We start from the raw sequence: 21,603 nt of genomic DNA on the forward strand, positions 1-21,603 counted from the left end.
GATTAAAAGTTGAGCAATCACACCAAAACTTGTAAATTGAAAATACGAATTTCCATTACAGTCAGTCTGATGAAGTACGAGGTATTGACTGCAACGAAAAAACACCATTAAATGTCATCATCCATGGCGGAAAGGATCATTACAAGGGGGCATGCCAGGGCATGAAATCTTGGAAAAATGGGAGCCTAGCGTATAAGTTAAAGCCTTACAAAATACGATTCGGTCCATACTTTCAACAATCTACACTCGGAAAAGAGAAGAGAATGAGGGGAAATAATTCTAGTGGGGAAGCAATTGTACCCAAATATGTGTCTAACGATAAGCTCCTTAGCCCTGCGATTAACTTAATATCTCGGTACAGTTGCCAAATTTGATCTCGGTGCCGGAAAGAGCGTCCAACTTGAGAGGTCAGGCTGCCTCGAGTTTGTCACGGCAGGATGTAAAAATGATCAAAGAGATGTGAGAGATTTATGCTTATTTCAGCATGCTTAACTGGAGGGCCACAGGGAGCTGAGTCTGGATGCAAGTTTTGCAGTCTTGTAGTCCTCTCTAAGCTGAATAAACCTGAAATCCCAGCCCAACAAAGTGATCAATCTACTGAGAGAGAGGCATGATTACTAAACCTGCGAACGCCTCTGGTTGAATAACAAGAGAATTGAAAATATTTGAACATGTTATACAATTTTGTAAACCTTGGGCTATGTTGGTTCCATAAATTATTAAGGAAAGAAAAAAATTATAAAAGTTATGTTTGATTCCCAAAAAACTAGAGAGAGAATACGAAGAAAAGAAAATATTAAGGAAGACATAAAGAAAGAAAATGTTAAAAATAAAAAATAGATTTGAAATTAATAAATTATTTTTATATCTTTCATCAAATTCATTTTATTTATTCAATTTTTTTATATAACGATTAAATTATTTAAAAATATACAAGTTTTTTACCTTTTTATTAATTTTAATTATATGTGAATTTCATATTTTCCATAATAAAACCAGATATGAGAAAATAATTTTTCTTAATATTTTTTTTCTTCCCTTAGTACTTTTCAGAAATTAAACATAACCCAAGAAAAATGATTTTCTCATATTTGGTTTTTCTATGAAAAATAGTAAAGAAAATCAAATATATTTAAATTAATAAGAACCCTATGTGTTTTAAAATTACTTAATTTTTATACATAAGATTAAAATAAGTGAAATGAGTTGAAATAGCAAATAAAAATAATTTATTAACTTTAAATCTTTTTTCTCACAGCTTTTGGCAGTGAAGGTTTTCTTCAGATGCGATTTAAGCAGAAAATCTTGTTACGTTGAAATTGTAATTCGATGTATTCAGCAGAAATCGAAATTATTTGTAATCCTTTCTATGTTTGCATATAAATGACATCACCAGCAAAAACGATACCTTTGTGCATCTTTCCGGATGCTGGGGGTACCCTCAAACAAACTGGAGAGACTTTCAGGAGCAACAATAAAGACATTGGCCATACTGGAGACAAAAAGAGTCGTTGGTAGAGTGAGATTTTTAAGAATGCTAAATGAAAGATCTGAGATATTCAAAAACTTCCGAAACTTACATGCCCAACAATTCAAATTTCTCATCCACGGTAGGAGCATTAAAACTGCGCACAAATTCACCATACTCTGTTATATCACGCTTCAATCGCAGTCCACCACTGCACGACAAGAGAAACGTGAATGAGTAAATCAACAGAACAGTGAGAAAAATGTGAGCAGAAGAGAAGTCATGTTACCTAGGGTTGAAAGTGAACTTCTGCCAATGATTAAGCAGCCCTTTATGCAAGTGGTTTCCCTATGAAATATCCACCATGTTATCACTTAAAAGGTAATGAAAGAAATTATACACCAAAATAAAGTTCCTGGAAAAGGAGAGAATATGGATTTACTTAATCACGACAATTGTGAGAATGGACTTAGCTAATACAATGATGATAGGATATGAATTGGATTAAAGCATTTATTTCAGTGTTTAAGGTGTAGGGGCACTATTTGATTCTTTCAGTTATTCTATATAACTAAAGATTGATGGCTTAGCCTTTAAGCCACTTCTCAGTGCTGTTTTGTAACAGAAATATATTGAAAAGTATCTAAATGAACGACACATGCATCCACAGATCCGTCCAGAAGAAGATCATGCATCTAGCACAGATTTATTTGCACACATGAAACCAGAAAAAAGAAGTCAAAAGAAATTTTGGGTCAGTAGCAGTCAAGGAACCATATTATATCCGAAGATATCATAGAGATCACGATATCATACCAATTCAGTCAGGAAAGCTTGCTTATTAAGACCTTCTAGGGCAGTGAATGCAGCCTCAAGCACACGAGAAAGATATGCCACAACTCTAGTCAAGGGAAGAAAAGAAATCAATTGACATCCGGAAGGAACAAGAAAATTAAATAAAACAATTATGACTCTCTATTGCAGATTCTTCATGTAAAATGGAGTCGTCTCCAAATAAAAATAAACAGAAGATAAAACAAAGACAGTTCTCAAAATCTTTAAGTGACTTAATCTCATTTTAAATGCTCTCAGAACAAAATTGAGTTGCTTCAAATGCTCTGAGAAATAAAATGGAACCACTTGAGACCTGGTTCAAGTTGTAAGGGGTTGGGGAGGGCTTGTGGGGCATTCCAGGTTCAAGTCCCCATGGGGGCAAAAAATTACCCATAAAAATAAATAAATAAATAAATAAATAAAAATAAAAAAATCCTTCCATCTGGTCTCCAAGAATCCCCAAGAAATTTGCTAATATTAATTCAAACTTCAGGTTCCAAGTTTGTCAACTTAGATGTACCTAGTGCAGGCATTTGTTGGCCGATGATCAGGAGCAATTCCATCATCAGGCAACCGATAATCTGTTGCCTTCTGTTCAGCTGATAGTAACCGCTCCACCTGCACAAGAGTTTTACAAGAACAAAATATCTTAACATAAGAATGAAAATCATAAGAGCACCAAATAAGTGATGCTGAAAGAGTAGAAGAAGATTCAAGCATGAAAATAAGAAACAGTGGGATAGAAACAAAAGTAGAACAGCAAGAATAGAATAAGGAAAAAAAAAACACATAAAATGCGAAGAACCAACATGCTAATGCTAACATATGATGCTAGAAGACAAATATGCTGGAGAATATGCAACTTGCTCTAATCTAGATGTCAGATGAATTTCACCAAGTACAGACCTCTGCCATCACAGTTTCAATGCATTTTTGAAGCCCTTTATAAGCAGCAGTTTCTGCACTGGACATAGCTGTAGCCATTTCTTCACAGGAAGAAGCATGGGCACCATCCACAGGCAGTAAAAGCCGAGATATAGAGTTTGCAAAGTACTGCAGAAAAAGCAGTCCAATTTATTTCAAAATAAATTTCTAATCATTCTCATGAGCATAATTAAAATAATTGAGTAAAAGGCATTCGGCCATCTAACGAACTTGCTGAACAATAGCCACACTGCTAGCACAACGCTGTACAGCCACCATGAAAGATCTGAAACTGCTTTCACCAGCAGCAGCAGCAGCTTCTGCCTACACATCAGTAACAAATTCTCTTATGCCCGATAATTTCTAGATAAATTATTCAATACTTTCTAAGAAGCATATACATTGAATTGAGGTATGTAGTAGAGTAAATTTTAAAATGCAGAAAATGGCCATGTGATCAAGTAATTACGGCAGAAGCAGCTGCAGCAGCCACCCTTCTACTAACACTTGTGCCCAGCATAAACCTTTCCCTCAAAACTGCAGCCTCATTTAGGCTGTCTCTAGCCCGTTCCAGCCCTTCTGTTATATACTGACTGACCTGAAAAATAAAAATATCTTAGAATCCATGACAGATCACATGAATGCCCCAAATTCAACTGAAAACCACAATGTGGAAGAGAAATCAACCAACTTACTTGGTCTAGCAGGCAAGTAAACACAGCTTTTACATTGGTTGCAAGGGTAGTAGGCTATACAAAGGCACATTAATCATCAATTAGTAAAAATACAACTAAAATATCCGAAACTACATATGCTCACAAAATCCTTGGAAAATGATTAAGTAATCCCCAAGAGGGGATCAGTCACCACAAAGAAATGTAAAAGAATCTCCAGCAGACCTGAAATCACAACCTCCTACCACAAGTCATAGTTTAGACAAGTTACAACTACAGGTAGTAAGCACAACCTGCGCTACCTGTTAGGAAGTATTATTTTCCAGTTCTCAAACTTCCAATCAAAATTGAAAGGAGATAGAAACTTAAATCCTTAAAACAACATCTCCACTTTAAGCAATTAAAAATTAGTCATCCAGTTTCCACAGTCCACAAATCCCTTTAAAACATAAAAATCTTTCTTCAGAAAGACCTATGATCAGCAGATCATGTAGTTTAATAGTCCCCCCACGGCTATACAACTTTCACATTATGTTAATTGGAATGTGATAGGGACATAAAACCGTGGAAGAACATGACCACATGACCACTTTACACAACTTGCTGAGTACTTGCAATGAGCTAGTATCAATATCACTAGAAAATATGATCTACTCGTTAAATCAGTAGAAGACTATGATGGGATTTTAGAAAAATAAATTCAAATTATAAAAGATAAAATCTAGTAGCCAGTAATTCACACTGAATTCAAACTGAAGCTGTGAAAAATCTTAAATTTGCAGTATTAAAATGAAGTTTCAAAAGTGCAGAAAGAAATTTTACCTGAGATGAAAACAGAGTGCACCTAGAAATTGCTTCTTCATTCCAACGCACAAACTCTGTAACCACGGTAACAGATATCTGTTGGTGGGAAGATGCTACAGAAGCTCCTCTCGAGCGTCCGATTGTCCCAGATGATTCAGATAGCTGCTGGCTTTCAGCACGCATTTCTTCCATCTACATAGCATAATATAAATCAGGGATGGATGTAATTAACAGACAGAGAATCCATTAAAACCAGCTCAAGAGTTTTTATTTCACAAGGTTTACAGAAAATATCCAATTTACACGAACCTTTGCTTGATAGAGTTGTCTAAGAGAAGCCTGCTCATGTTCAGGATACTCATCTTTGTGAGCAAGAAACAGAGACTCTGTAAGACCTGAATCAACAGAAAATCGATGTTTAGGAAATAAAAATTAAATGCTTCATATCAGATAAGGGCAAAGTTTTTGGTCCAAGGCTATTTTCCCAAATAGGAAGACTAAATGAAATGTTGTTTTGTTTTTAACAAAGAGAACAAAGTTTATGGTCACATTCATTTGAAATATCAAAACTGATCTCTGGTACACCAGTAATAAATCAAAACTCACCACCAAAATAATGAAGAATAGATTATTAAAAGTCCGTTAACATGGTAAAATAGAATGCGTATTTGCTGCTAGACTTAGCAAAATGAAACAGATACATCAGAGGTTTATTGATTAATAAAAAAGTATTTATACTTCGGGCCTCCATTTATCCCAGCTATTTATTACCTGTAGCTATATTACTTAAAGAGAGATTATTTGAGAAGGATATAGAAGAACAAGCATAACTACAAATTCCAGGAAGAAACCATGCTCATTTTTTGAGCCAGCTAATAAAATCAAACCACAGGTTTCACTATCTTGCAAATAGCCTATACAAATTTCCAAAATTTATACTAAGTATAGCCTAGAGGATTCAATCCAGAAGGTCTAAATCTTCCCAGGGGCATTTTCTCCACTTTGGGACCACCTAATTAGCATCCATACATCAGTTGCAAGCATTTCAACATCATAAGCTGGGGGAGTTCCATAATTCTATCACAGGTATCCTGAGTTAAAATACCTTCATATTGTATTGAAAAAGATGCCCCACATTATAGATCTCTATAAAATTATTAGGCTGATCATGTTCCTAGTATCAGTACACCAGTAGAAGATGGCGATTCAATCAACATGGTTGACTTCCATTTCATTATAACATTGTTTATCCCATTAAATGTCTCCCTTTCAATGGGGGATTTGCTGAAGGTGAGAAGCTAGGGTATCATATCTACAAAGGAGCCAACAATGATTGAAGTTAAGTCATTACCCTCAACATCCAAGTCACCACATCCTACAGCTCGTAGATCTCTAGCAAGTTCTTGAGTCTTTTCGTATGCCACCGCTAGCATTCTAAGATACTGAAGCCTCAAGTCAAATACAATGAAGTCAAAATTGATCATGAATTCATATTGCTATTGGATTAAGTGGAGAAAGGAAGTGCAAGTAATTCAACTCACTAATAGAAGTCCGCCTTCTTCCATAGGAGGCAAATTTACAAGAGAGGGTTTCACTAATAGCTTATCCAGAAGTGCTGTAACCCGCTGCTCCAGAACTCGCTACACTCAAAACAGAATTTGTTATAAGTTTGAAATTATAGGCCATATACACTCAGTATCTGAACTTCATTAAAATGCACTAATGTTAAATCAAAAGGCATAAAGATGGGCATTCCTTCTTCGGTACCTGAACCAAAATTGCCATGACATCATTAGGAGAGGGGAATACAGCCATTATTGTGGCTGCTTCTTTTCGCACAGTATCTGAAACAAACAAAACAAATATATGAAATCCATCCAAGAACCCAGTTACTAAGATCAATACCTATTCTTCAAACCTGTGATTTCTTTGTACAAAGAAGAAAGTCCACGGGCAACATTGCTAGGACTAATTTGTGAACCCTGGTCACCAAGAACCAATCTGGTATCTGCATTCATGACCTCCACATCAATAAACATTGGACGTGTTGCCACATAATGCTGCATTGCACTGGTGCCCCTGTTAAACTGCATAGCAAAAACATAGGGGTTAGAAGAGAGTAGAAATCCTTCAATAGCTTGACAATTTCTTGGCAAATTTATTATATCTAACCTGAAACTACACCATAATCTCAATGCATCAAGACGTCAAGTGAAGGAATTAAAATGCACACACACTCAGGTAGGAATTAAAGTATCAAAAAATAAACAAAATAAATCACCTTGACTGAAAAATTGATGATTGGAAAACGAACAAAGAAACAAAAACAGTGAGAATTTTTATATTGCCCCTAAGTTTAAGTAGAGTTGTTAGCATCATCAATATCAGTGTCCAAGAGCATATTGAAATCACAGCATGTTCTAGAACATAGAATCAAAATCCATAACAAACGTACTCCAGGTTTTACACACTTAACAAAACAAACTATCGTATATCCAAATGTGATGATCTTGAAACTGAGAGCACAAAGAAAAGCAAAAGGTGAACAATTTAGGAACCAACAGTGGAAATACAAGGTCAAAATCAGGAAACCCCTGATAAAAGGTGCCAGTAGTTTCATGTTTCCAAGAGACGATCATAATATTTGGGCAATATGGAGCAACTCCCAACTAAGAAAACACTCAAAAACTGTGTCAAGTCATTGTCTGCTAATAAAAAAAAGTGCTCAGGGAGTTCTATGCATTCCTCATTCTAAGTGTTTTCCACCTAGCATATCTACCAATAAAGTGATATAGAACTTCATTAACTAACACCCCCCATCGCTGCACTCTTTCTCTCTCTCTCTCTCACGCACACACAAAGGAAAAAGAAAGTTTGAGATATGTAAGAGTGGGGTGAGACTCGATGAATTTGCCAAATAAAAAACTTGGGACCTATTTGAAAACTGTTCTTAAAAACAGTTTTCTATTTGTTAGAACAAAAAACAAATTTTCAACTTCAAAAACATATTTGACAAAATTTGTTCTTAAAACAGAATGATTTTTTAGAACAAAATTTAGGCTTTTTAGGTGTTTTTTGTAGAGTATTCCAAAAAAACTTGGGAGGATAGATCAAGAACTTTTGTATTGTACATTAGTGCACAGTGCCTTCATGGAGAATAAGCCAATAAAATTGTTTTTCATATTTGTGTTTTGAATAGAGTTTTGTTCCTACAAAACAACTGAGAACTGTTTTTTAAAATTTTTCTCAAAAGCTAATTCTTGAGAACCGTTTTTGTTTCTTTTTAATATACCCTTGCATCAGTGATGCACATCTTGCACATTTTTCCAAACAAACATAATGCAAGTAAATTGTACTATCCAAGAGGAAGATAATTCACATATATAACCTGAGATAAAATCTTAGCACATTCTGACATGGTAGACAGTTCTCTTCTCTGTGATGCTGCATCAAATCGAGACAGCAATCTGTTCTCCAGTTCTATGGAAAAGTAAAAAACTAAATGTTAGTACTACATTATTTAGAAAGGAATAGAAAGTCTATCAATACATGTAAGGCTCTTTGCCTCATGAACCTTATAATTTTAGGAACTCAATGTCCAGAAACTAAAATTTCGAGTTGACCTATTTCTCTCTATTTGTATTTGAATTTTAAGGAAAAAAGATTCCACCTCTTTCCATGTTTCAATACAAGTTTATCCATAACCATATAAAAAAGGTAGCAAATTCATCTAATGAGATGACAATATCTCCAAATGAGTTCACTCTCAAATTCATGATTAAGGAAGAATCTCCTTCATTCTTGACAGAACAACTATTTTCATTATGGGTTTACCACACAGGAAAGTGATGAGGGATGAGCCCCTAGGGTTTATTCACAAAAAGGAAGACAATGGTAGTTTGGTTACATTGTCCTATTTATAGTTCTTTTTGTTATAGTAGGACTGATATTTAATAATTTACTTTTGTTAAGCCTTTTATTTTGGGTAATGGCTGACTTTGTGTCAAGTTTCTGTTCATTTTAATCTTCTAATTAACATTAAGAAAGTTTCTATTTCTTTTAATTTCTAAATAATAATGTTTTCTTATATCTTTTCCTTTTTTTGCAAGGAAAGATAAGGAATTAAGAAAATACAGAAGAGTCATAAGAGTCTATATCTACCCATGTAGGCTTTCAAAGTTGAGACGAAAATTTTAATAAAAGTTTCAGCATCTATTATACTTTCTTTGAAGATGTGATTGCCTTCTTCTTAAGCTTGATTGCTTAGGAGACCCTAAGTGTGATTGCCTACCAACCTTGGTGTGATTGCCACAAACTCCTTTTCTTCTTTTTCCATTTTTTTTTCAGCCATCTTGTATTCTTTTCACCTCATTTGTAACCCAAAAAAATTGCATAGTACTCAAAATTTTAAGATTTTGCATCAGCAGACAGAAGCATAGGCTGGTAATATCAGCTCATCCTTCTAGCCCAATGAATAAAACAGACCATACCCAACTTGGTCTGCTATAATGTAACAAACAAGCCGGTTCACTTAAATATTATTAAATTGAAATCCTAAGTTAAACACAACAAATGTATTTCACATAATTTCTTCATCCTACATGGTTTACTAATATTTTAAATTAGTATTTGAGTATTTCATTTTATCTTTAAAATATACTACCATAGATTCTCTTGGCAAACAGACCTATCTAAGAAAAAAGGATCTCTTGGCAAATGGTTTTTGTTATGCTTTCCTTCTCATACTCACGACAATGGGAGTTCTCCATCTAAAATGATTCTTCTTTTACACCAAACATATTCGTTTAAATTTACTCAGTTTTCAATGAATGGATAGTCCTTTTTTAATTGTTTACTTTTAAAAATATAATGTATTATCCATTGTTAGCCATCATAGCAACTTCCCACAAGTAAAATTCATCAAAATGCACTTTCTTTGTCAGTTCTTAAATGATGCATCCTTGCCCTTGTCAATCACTTCGTAATAATATTCCGGTTCCTCTATCAGAGATTGTTAAGCAGAATGACATTGAAGAAAAAATTAACATACCATTACAGTAATCCTGAAGGTTAGCAACAGCAACTTCTAAGCCTCTGCTTGCAGTTGCATTTTCCACAACAGATGGTACAGCTATACCTTGTCTTCCAATATCCTCCTCAGCAAATGACCCTGAAATCAACAGTAATAACACAAAAGGTTAATTGCAACAATGCAAAAACAAAAGAATGTTACTGCACAAATTCTCCATTAATAAAAGCAAATAGCTCCCTATTAAGAAATATCAAATTTTCCTCTTTTTTATCTGCATGTCATAATATTCACAAAAATAAATTCATATAAGACACAAGTATATGGGAACTTCTCTAATACCACTGATACTTTCGATCGGTTTTTTTATAGCCTACACCTAATCCTCTATATCTAATTTTCTACAGAACAAATTCATACTTAATTATCAAATAGATATGGGGCATGACCAAACACAGGCATGAATTTAGAGGAAAAGTGGCATAGGGTGAAGATAATGATGAAGAAAAATCATTTCTAAGCTACCATTTTCTTTTTGAGGAACAGATTTTCATCTCAAAAATGGTATGTATATCATAAAGCACAAAATCTTAAAATAGCATAAAACAAAATAAAATTAGTCCACAATATGTCCTAATTATGAAGGAACTGGCTTCCAACAAACATAGTTTTGTCCATCTAAACAAAATTCACTACACTAATTGCAGTCTACACAATTCTCCTTGAATCATTCAGCAACTTGGGAGTTGGGACTATCTTTGAGTAATGTGACTCAGTTGTGTTGTTTTGTGGATGCCCTTGTCCCCATTTCTGCATCTACTCTTTTTCTGAAAAAAACATTACTCACTTCTCTCTTATACATTTGGCCCTCTTCCGGCTTACAACAACCCAGGGAAAGAAAATTTGAAATTATATTTTTTTTCTTTTTTTTCTCCCTTCTTGTGTGGGTCAGGGATTCTAGTTGAAGTTTTAGTGCAGAGTGCATTCCATCAAAACAGAGGAAGAAATGCAACAAAAAAGAAAAGAAAAATAACAAAACACACTTTGTAAAGAAAGTTGGAATGCAAAGAACAAAAGAAAAATACATATACAACAAAAATCAAAGCCAGGGGAAAAAAAAAAGCCAAAAACCAAAAACCTACATCAAACAAAATTATCACTATTATAAGAATGACCAACAAAAGAGTGGAAAATGTTAGCAAAGAAGATTTTTTTTTTTCCTTTTTTTCCCTTTTTCCTTTTTTTCCTTTTCTTCCTTTTCTTCCTTTTTTTCTTATATCATAGCAGAGAAGAATCATTTGATATGAAATGACTTGGTTCTAGGAATGAATGCAATCAGAAATATGTGCAATGACCAAGAATATAATCATGGACACAAGAAACACTGACATTGGATTCACACAGCTCAGCCCAAATGGTTGGGATGAAGCCTGGGACAAAAACTGTAAGGATCAAAGTGAAGGGGAAATCTTATAATTGTTCATGGCTTTAGGAAAAGTGTGTCTGACACAATAACTCCATCAAGAAAACAAGATAATCCAGGATCATGGTACAAAAAGTTAAACACTGACATTGGATTCACACAGCTCAGCCCAAATGGTTGGGATGAAGCCTGGGACAAAAACTGTAAGGATCAAAGTGAAGGGGAAATCTTATAATTGTTCATGGCTTTAGGAAAAGTGTGTCTGACACAATAACTCCATCAAGAAAACAAGATAATCCAGGATCATGGTACAAAAAGTTAAAGAGTTTGAATTTAGCATCATTCTGATGGTGCAAAACAATATGTTCAGCCAGTGGAAATGGACAATTAATAGATCTTGAAATCTTACGCAATTTCTGTGCGATTGAAGCAGCCTCAGCAACACGACTATCATCAGAAAATAGAGGTGAAAGTTCCATCAGGTCGCCTGGGCTGCTATTGAACTCCATCAAGTACTGCAGAGATGAAATCAACAAAGTGATATTAACTCATTCTATGCAAATGGTAATCAATTTTATGTGTCTTGATAGATAATACCTTTATGAGCTCTATCGTTTGACTAGCAGTTTCTCGCTGGGCATCTGCACTCTGACAAGAAAGAATTGTATAAATTAAAGGACACCATACAATTGAATCAAACAATGTCTTTCTCCTTATGTATCAACATCAGGCATAGATAGACTATACCTGCAGATGATCTCCAATTTTTGCAGCAGTCTGTCCAACACTTGAAATACGGGAATCCAACCTTGCAAAACTATCAAACAAACCATCTACACCTTTTTCCAACTGAAAAAAGACAAATAGGAAATGTAACTGAAGCGTTATCTTAATGGGAACTGCATAACAGATTCAGATTCATCAGACATTCAAGATTCTAAGTACTTTAGTGGTCCATATATTATCATTTAGACTATGGATGGAAAACCATACAGAGATAAAAGGAAAAGCCTATGAAATCATCCACCAAAAGAGATGGGGAAGGGAAAAAATGATCTTTTAAGTAAGGTCCAATAAATCAAGACATAAAAAGCAATAACCACAATCTCCATGGGTTCTTACAACCAAATCCTTACTGAACAAGGATAGATGCAAATAAAGGAAGATCACAGCAATTTTATCCTCATAATAGTGGCATTGAAGATCATTCATTCCTTCTCAATGATCATCTTGGGGAACATTCTATGGAAAGATTCAAAAGTAAAAAACAATATCAGTTTAATTACTAACCTCAGCAAGTGTTTTGCGGTGCTTAGAGTCTTGGATCGAAACCTCCTTTTTGAGATTGTAGAGTCTTCCATCAATCTTCAATCAAAAGTAACAAAAAAAAAAGGCTCAGAAAATAAACAAAAGATGACTTGTTCCAGGTCACCACCTACGGTCAGAAGATGAACCTGCTGTTGAAGATCAACCAACTCCCTACAAGAATCCTTGAACAAAGATAAAAGGGCATCTACTTCTGGAAATAAAGGGCCTTGTGCTGATTTTGAAGCATCAGATGGAATTCGCAAATTGCCATTTGGAAGAACATCATTCATACCAATGTTACCATGTCCTTCTGATGAATCAGCTTCTTCTTCTTGGAAAGATGGGAGGAGCTCATTTACCAAATTTCCAAACAATGCATCAAATGAAAAATCTCCCTAAAAAAGGCAAATAGATATTAAAGTTTGTTCTGCTAAGAAAATACCAATCAGGAGAGATACTATCAAAACTTAGCTATAGGTGAAAATCTTAATGACACCACTACAATGAAACAGAGAAGTTTTGAGTATTTACCTTGAAGTCCTCTATGTCCAGAATAAGCGGAAGGGAACTAACAGATGAAGATTTTGAAACTTGGTCTTTCCTTGTCCCATCTCTACTCCCCTTCATCTAATTCGATAAAATAAATCAAAAAAGAAAAAAAAATATTTTGAGGCATTCATCATTTGGGGATACTACATGATTCAATTGACATTCAGCTTAAATCTCCATTAAGTTACTACTTGACTAATGACTTAAGAGTGAGAGGCGAAGCCAATGCTTTATTCTTTATTAAATAGGAACTATGACAGAAGAAAGTATATGCATACAATGAGTTACTGATCCACCAACATGAATTAGAAAAATGACAAAACATACAGCAACAAATTAGCAAAACCCTCTGGTTTGTTTCCTATCAACTCCCCAGAGCCTCATGATGTCTGAGAAGGATCTGGTGAGAAGAACTTAAAACCATGAAAGAGTATGAATCTTTATTGGACCAAAGAAAAAATATGTATTTTTCTTCAGTGGGAAAAATACAAATTACAAAGGGCACATTAGAGAAAAATTCTGCCAACAATAACATGAAAATGAACAAAATGATAATCAATTTCACTGTATTCTGTTCATTTGTGAAAAAAACTGCTTTGTGGACTAAACAATCTATAACCATATTGTTACACAATACTAATGCACGGAAGGATGGTGCAAACCCTGCATCATGTATTATCAACTTTAGAGTTGTATGAAGTATTAGCCATAGTTCATAAATCAACTAGATAGACACACCAACCAATAACACTTTGTTTGTTACTTTCAGAAAATATGAGATTTTTGACGAAAATGATAAGGAAAATTAAGTTGTAGAACAATTATCAATCATGTCGTCTGCCCAGTTGCCATCCTATGTGCACAAAGTCCCCAAGGAGTACAACTGGTCCATTGCAATGATCTTGAAGCAGACATTTTTTGCCTTTCTCGGTTAACAAAATATGATATATATACATGAGTCGATTGAAGGTAGACAGGACAACCAACAGTTTCAGAGCACAGGTACACCACACAGTGGACTAAGCTTAAACTCGACAGAAGCACCACTCATGTGTCAATAATTCAAGCCAGACTCAAGCAACGGTTAACCACTATGAGAACTCCCTCTTCGATACATATAAAATTTCTGGACAGCCTAGTTTATGACAAACACCTGTGCCGGGAAGAACGATTTCACAACTCCATTTTGCATCAAACCACAAAACCACAGTAACTTTTGAATAATTTCCATTTGATGTGATTGCTTATGGCATTAATCAAATGAGACATGTGGACGATGTTTCTCTGCTAGACATCAAATCGACTGCTTTTGAATGCATAGAGGAGATAGAGTAAAGACAGAAATAAACACAATTAGAGGCCCAGACCATCTCCGTTTGCATGCTGCGAAAAAGTACGGGAAAATAGAAACGAACTACATGTAAATGTGAATTTTCATTGTTGGTATCCCGAGAAAACATAAACCTCCACTTAACTGAACCTAAAACAGCTATTTGGCTCAGCTGAGATCAATTCACGAAACAAACACCTCAGATTCAAAATTTCCTTTTCCTCTGCTTTCTCGTCAACCAAACGACGACCAACAAACGCGATTAGACTAAAAAGAAAAAGAAAAAAACCTATAATTTGGCAGAAGCAAAACGGATAATTGATCATGGAATTATTGCAATAACAGAACAAATCTGAAAATCAATTGAAACAAATCTTCGACATTTCAGTCCAATATTTCCGATCTCGTGGACCAACGAAGAAAGGGGAGAAACTGATAATCCGTACCTCTTTTGTCGATCGAATGAGTAGTAGAGAAAGAATTACAAAGGATTTAGCCTTTTTTTCCTTTTTCTTCTCGTCGGATAGATCGAGCAAGGCTAGAGAGAGAAAGAAAGGGACTGTTCTCGACGAAGACTACATTGAAAAATACGTCAATATTACGGTTTTGTCCTTTCCAAACCCTGGTGAATCATGGACAATGTAATGGTGATTCTGGAATTTTGTTTTTGGCGATTGGCGATTTCAGCGCAAGTGCTTTTAAGTTCTAACAATTCGATCCAAATATGCTTTTATATTTTTAAAAAAAAAGTAAATATATATATATATATATATATATATATATCTTTGTTTTTCATTATTAACCAAAAAAATTATTTTAATTTTTATATAAAAAAATCAATAATTCGAAAATATATATGGTATAGTACTAAATATTTGAATATTTTTTAGGTTTTAAAAAAGTGTAAAATATTATATTGGATTGTAAAAGATAATGAAAAGTTTATTTTTAGTGGTGGTAAGTTATCCTCACATGGAAACAATTAAAATATAAAGACAGTCATTTAATAGACCAATACATAAAAATTTTTGATTTATTTTATTAGCATATAGAAAGTTTCAATTTTGTGGGAAAATATTGCTTTACAAGTTTATTGTTTTAAAATTGAAAAAATCTAAAATAAATTATTTAGCCTCTTGAGAAATAATTTTATGATTGTTGGAAGACTTATTTAAATATAAAAAAATTAGAAATTATAAGTATATAAAATTATCTTCATTCACTTGCTTAGAGTTCAATGATGAAAATATTTAATTGTGTAAATGAATTTGTTTCATGAACTAAATCCATAATTTTTTTTTAATGATTTGATGTGACGTATCATAATCACTCTATATGTAAATATAACATCATTATCATGTTTCGTATAATTGTGAAATCAAATAGATAGATACCCTTTATACGGTCAAATAAACCCTCACATCGTGTGAATCGATTTTGATATTATTAAAATATTCATCTTATTTGTATATGTGTTTAGTATGAATTATTTTTAACCATATAAACAGGTTTTAAAACTGTGAAATTTTTTAAGCATAAAGCAAACAATATCGGTTAGGTGTTGATCGTTACATGTTGTGTTGATGTTATGTTAATTTAATTAATTAAAAATTGGAGATATTAATAATTATTTTTTATTTATTACACATTGGAATAAAAATATCTTAAGTCTACGCTGTACATGAGTATAAGACGTCTGTCAACTTTTATTTTTGCAAAAATACCCTTTATAAAACACACCCTTCCTCAAGCCCAAAGGTCAACCAAACATTCCAACATATCCAAGCCCAAGCCTTATATCATTCAAAGAGTTTCATATAAGTGTAGCCCAAGCCCAAATGGTATCCAAACATTCGAATATAAGCTGACCCAAGCCCAAATTCCATCAGATACTCTATTAAAAATATTAATTAATTTAATTATTCAATTAAACGTGATTAAAAATATTAATTGCATAGAAATAATATGATAATTTACTTCCTGTCCCAACACAATCGTTTGGTATTTTTACATTATTCAACTAATATAAATAAATATGTTGTTGTAAATATAAATTTATTATTTTCCATGTTATTTCCAATCACATATTTATTTTATCAAACCGGTTTGGATTATTGATATAATTTTTAATTTGATATTAAATTAAAATTTTCACTCGTTTAGCGCCCTTTCCCCCTTCTTCCCGCTCGCACGTTTCCGTGGGGCATTTTCTCTTTTTCAAAGCTCGCTCCAGTTTCCCGGGAAAAAAGAAGCCAGAAAGTTGATTCGAAGCGCAGAGAGGCGAATCAGAGAAAGGAAAGCACGAGAGGAGATAGGTATGCTCGGAGGTAGTACATTCGCCAAAACAATATGCACGATCTGCTACGAAGATCTCAAGCCAATCGTCGAAGACCTCCAATCCATCTCCGTCTGCGGCCATGTCTTCCACGAACTCTGGTATGTGCGTCTCCCTTTAAAAGTGTATGTATTCGGAATTGAATACTAGTACAACGTGAATCTTGAAATGTATCGCTCTTTTTTGCGAAATCCAGTTTGCAACAGTGGTTCGAGTACTGCGCGAATAAGAAGAAGAACAGCTGTCCTGTGTGCAAGCAGACTTGTTCTTTGAATGGTGTTAATCGGCTTTACTTTCAGTCAATCGGCGATGCGAGCGATCCGACCTTATCTCAGAAACCGCTTAATATCGAGGAAGATCCAGGGGCATTACGTAGAGAGGTCAAGAGATTGGAGGTAAAGGTAGCGGGTCTCACTTCCGTTTTGGAACGGAACCAGAAGGATCTCAAAGAGCTCAATGAGGAGGTATCGGATTTGTGTTGTTGTTGTTTTTTTTTTTTTTTCAAATTATTATTTTTATCTGGTTGGTTGCCGAGAAGATGCAGGGTTTGATTGGAATGGTTGAAATTAAGTTACGTAGAAAATGACTCAGTTTTGAAGACAGCAACAGAAATCACCGAGTGGAAAGAGATCTTCCTCTTCCATTCATCCCACATCTCCTCATCAACCAAAAAGAGGGTTTTATTCGAGGGGTTTGGTTTGGTGGGAAAATGTGATAAAAGAAAAAAAAAAAAAAAGGATTGAAACTTATAATTTACAACCTGCAAAATTCAGGTCTTCAATAACTTGTGCCTAATACCATTACAGTGCACGTGACTTAGTTGAGGTCAGGCTTCAATCTCCTGGAAACATAAAATTGTAAGCTTGCTGTTTGGTAATTGTTTTTGAAAATAGTTTCTTGTCCTTGAAAACAGTTAGAAAATACTACGGGCAACTTTTGACAAAAAATAGTTTTTTCAAAATTTGTTCAGGTTGTTTTTGAGAACCAATTTCAGGTGTTTTCAGTTTGTTTTTTGCAGAGTGTTGTTAACAACAATGGAAAAGATATAGAATATTTTGGAAGCTTTTGCACGATGCTTAAGTGTACAACAAGAAGAATAAACTAAGAATATAAACGGTCTTAATAATTTAGAACTATTTTTAAGAAATGTTCTTAATTACTGTTTTCAGCCCTTATATTTTTAATGCCGGACCATCACCATCTTGGACCCAAGAAACCAACTATCAGTTTTTGTTGAGGTGAAGTTTCCTTGTTTTGGATGCTAAAGCAAAATGAGCCTAAAATATGAAACATTATCTGGTTATAATTTTGCTCAGTTTTTTCAGCAATGAAATGCAGAGTTGTCTAATTATAAATTTGCTTCGTTACTGTCTTTGGTCTGGTGTTATTTTGTTCTTATTAGCCAATTCTTGTTTCAGCTGTGCCTTTGCAAGGAGCAGTTTAAGGAGGAGGCAGCGCTGAAGAATGAAATCTTGAAACAGAAAGCATTCATTCAACAGTTGCTTTTTTCAAAATCTCAGGTGAATGCTTGGTTTCTTACCATTTTACTAATGTTTGTCTTGTCCTAATGTGGTGTAAAGTTGGGTTATTGAAACTACATTGAATAATTTTGATGAACCATGTGATAGGATCTGGATAAATCAAACCTGGAGTGTTCAAGACTGCAGGAGAGAAACATGGCCTTGGCTAAAGAGCTTGCAGCACTTAAATTGTACGTACTATTTACTAAGGGATCAAAGCTTTTATGTTCTGTACTTCTTTATGAGTTCTTTTATTTCTATAATGTGGGCATATGGTTGCAATCCAGGGTATCTGATCTGAGCCTGGATGAAGAAGGGGTTTTGAAGCTGGCTTCTTTTGGTAATGAGGCTAACAACAAGGATACAATAGACATTCTAAAGAGGTCACTGGTCATTCGTAACAAGTAAGTCAACTTTGTTGTTTTATAAACTATATGGGTAAATGCGTGGGCAAATTGTTTCAGTTTCTGGTGTTGGGTTTAGCAATCCCAAAATTTCTTTGAAGTTCTAGGTTCTGTTACCATATGCTATATTAAATTGTTACTAAATTTCTTTCCTATTATATAGATAGTCACATAATTATTAATCTTACCACATAAATCTGTGTATTCAGCTGATTTTTATTTGTCCAGATGCTTGTGATAATAAGAATGCCATGAAAGCTATGGCTAGTTTGGTCTTTATGTCCCTTGGAGCAAAGCAGGGTTTGATTGGCCTTCTACTCAAGTTACTTCTAAAAAGATGATTTGATTTAATTTTATAGGGTGATTCTTGAATTCGGTTTAGGAAATATCTCTAATTTAATTCCATTGGAATGGACACCTTCACCCATGCTTCTCCTTTGCCTCCTTTTTCTCTTCTCAGAATTGGGTGCTGCTTTTTTTTTTTTTATCTGGTTCATGTTTTGCTTTAAGGATATTTTGAGAAGTAAATAAGACTGTACTCCTATTTAGTCATTTTCTGATGTTTTTAACAGTCAAATAAGTCCTAGCTGCATTTTGTTCAATAGGAGTTACAAAGAATTGATGGCAAAATGCAATCTTCTAGGAAGAGGAGAGGCTCGCTCTGTTAGAAAACTTGAGAAGGCTAAAGGGAAGATACAAAAACTAAAGGTATATCTATCACTACTCCAAACAGTTTTCGTATGGTGATTAGTTTGAAGTTCGATTTAATATACGTTTATCCTTTGGATATTACCAGACAAGGGTTCAAGAGTTGGAGACAGCCATTGAAGTGAAAGACAATGAAGTTTTGAGAGCTTTAATTGCTTCCAAGAAAAGAATTGATGAAGAGGCTAATCTGAATAGTATTAAATGTAACTTTAGTTCTTCACCAATCAATGATTTTTCCCCAGAAGATTGCAAGGATCAACCAGCTGTACCTATATCTAAATCAGATCAGATTGGGAACTTGAACAATGGCCCACTTTCTTCCAAGACAGCAGGAAATTCGAATTCCATCAAAGATACGAGTGTAGATTACAGCAAAAGCAATGTTAATGTTGTGGCTCTAGATCAAGATATAGATCCTTGCCTTCTAATAGACAGAGATGTTTTAGAAATTTCTGCAGCTATGCATGAGCTTCCAGATCCTTATTTGAAACCTAAATCCACCAAGGCTGTGGCTGTTCAGAACTCCAGCATATTAGTTCCTGGGGCAGCCTCTGCTATCAGCAGAAAACCTTTAGCACAAGGACCAGGTAACAGCATTGGACTTTCAGGTTCAAGGACTAGTACCGAGAAAGATATGTATGATGCTCCTGTTGCTGCTGAAGACAAGCATGTAAAGTTACTTGTAGATGACATTGAACAACTTCAACCTTTACCTCAGATTAGAAAAGAGGCTCCTTTTCCAATTCGATTCGCCAAACCAGGTATCTATGTTGGGTGCCATTTGAGATTGGTTTTATAAGTTTTAGCTACCATTAGACTCACTTGCAAGATAACTTGCATGTCTGTATGGGAAAGTTCTTCCATCCTTTAGATTTATTCCCTGCATGTAGAGAATATTAGAAGCAACTATGCAGCTTGCTTTAGAACAAACAGTCCTTTCTAACAGTTTTTTTTTTTTCTCTCTTTTTTACAACCTGTGAAAACCTCCAGGAGATAAATGCTTTGCTCCTGGACTGATAGGTCCTGATGGAACGCCCAGGTACTTAGGAAAATGGTGCAAGCGGGACAAGGCCAACGGATCAAATCCATCATCTGTAGGCATGCAAGGATCAAGCACAAGCACTGGTGATTTGATTGCTGTTGGAGCTGATGGGAGAGGTGGTAGAATCAAAGTTCTGAGATCTCACAATCAGCCTTCAGTGGTGTGTTCTCTCACCTCAACTCCTTATCTGTTTCTTGAAATGAATTTGTGACCCTTACCTTTAAAACTCCCTATCAGTAGACAGATACTTCCTTCACTAGTCAGTGCTCTGCTAGGTTTTCCAGTTTGTCCGAGAATTTATACTATCTGTTAATGGCTTGATATAATTAAAATTAACTAGAAATTTATATATTTTTAAATTACTTGAACAAATATAATTGGACTTATATCTAGGTTTTTTCTCTCTATTTTCTTTCATTCTTCTTATCGTTTCTAAGAACCAAACACAACCTAAGATATTTCTACACATGGCATTTCAAGCTTGGACTTGAAAGTTGTTTTGGTTTCTCTCAGGATAGGAAGGAGACTTCCGCGTGGGCAAAGAGATGCAAGCTTGGAACTAAGACGAATGGTTTGCAGTCTCAGGGGTGCTTGCAGATAGAACATTTTTTCTCAAAAACTGGTCGATAATCCAATGTACAAAAGGTCAGCAATGTAGAGGGCAATTTTTTTGAATTTTGTTCCCCTAACAAAACTATGATGCTTTCCTTTTTCATGATTCTTATAATAGCATCGGGAGCTCATGAATATAATCTCAAAACAGTCTTTACGAATGGTTCTTAACAACAGTTCTCGATCCTTTTTAAGAATAAACTTTTTTTTGGGTACTCAAATATGAAAATAAATTTTTGTGAGTATTTTCTATGTAAATGTTCTCAACATATTCATTGTACTGTCAATTTCAACAACCCCTAACATTTTTCTATTATTATTATTATTATTGGTTGGCTATTTTGGCACAAAGTGATATTTGGATTAGGACCAGGCATTCATATAAAATGGATGTGTTCATGTTTGACATGGCTATGAAACTTTGTCTTTTATTTTGAAAAGTATAAAAAAAAATTAATAATTAAGAAAAATGATTTTCTTAGATTGTTCTATAAAAAATATTAATTTTTTTTCTTCTTCATTTTACTTTTCCTTTTTTTATTTTTTTTTTCATTTATATTTTCCCTCAAAATTTTCTTCAACCAAACATAGTCTTAATATATAAGTTAAGAAAATATTGATTTTTATTAAAATTCTATT

The 21,603-nt window shown here is 34.3% G+C and overlaps 2 protein-coding genes across 2 annotated transcripts; one reads left to right on the top strand and one right to left on the bottom strand.

The window, feature by feature from the left end:
• Positions 1-9: 9 nt before the first annotated feature.
• Positions 10-15,038, bottom strand: LOC100260245 (exocyst complex component SEC10b). The gene is made up of 25 exons (XM_002275413.5): positions 14,790-15,038; positions 12,996-13,091; positions 12,611-12,859; positions 12,447-12,521; positions 11,904-12,005; positions 11,754-11,804; positions 11,566-11,671; positions 9,755-9,874; positions 8,093-8,184; positions 6,623-6,791; positions 6,472-6,548; positions 6,246-6,344; positions 6,056-6,146; positions 5,014-5,099; positions 4,723-4,896; positions 3,922-3,975; positions 3,696-3,824; positions 3,458-3,550; positions 3,209-3,355; positions 2,823-2,920; positions 2,285-2,369; positions 1,758-1,816; positions 1,581-1,679; positions 1,409-1,492; positions 10-564 (listed from the first exon to the last, which is right to left on the bottom strand). Exons 2-25 carry the CDS (start codon positions 13,089-13,091, stop codon positions 489-491), a joined length of 2,511 nt encoding a protein of 836 aa, XP_002275449.1. The 5' UTR covers positions 14,790-15,038; the 3' UTR covers positions 10-488.
• Positions 15,039-16,516: 1,478 nt separating this feature from the next.
• LOC100265462 (uncharacterized) lies at positions 16,517-21,135 on the top strand. The gene is made up of 9 exons (XM_002275389.5): positions 16,517-16,779; positions 16,875-17,142; positions 18,097-18,198; positions 18,307-18,389; positions 18,486-18,602; positions 19,208-19,310; positions 19,399-20,071; positions 20,301-20,512; positions 20,866-21,135. Exons 1-9 carry the CDS (start codon positions 16,661-16,663, stop codon positions 20,980-20,982), a joined length of 1,794 nt encoding a protein of 597 aa, XP_002275425.2. The 5' UTR covers positions 16,517-16,660; the 3' UTR covers positions 20,983-21,135.
• The last annotated feature ends 468 nt before the right edge of the window (positions 21,136-21,603 follow it).

Source organism: Vitis vinifera, chromosome 15 (genome assembly GCF_030704535.1).
Source record: "Vitis vinifera cultivar Pinot Noir 40024 chromosome 15, ASM3070453v1".
In the NCBI taxonomy this organism is placed as follows: domain Eukaryota; kingdom Viridiplantae; phylum Streptophyta; class Magnoliopsida; order Vitales; family Vitaceae; genus Vitis; species Vitis vinifera.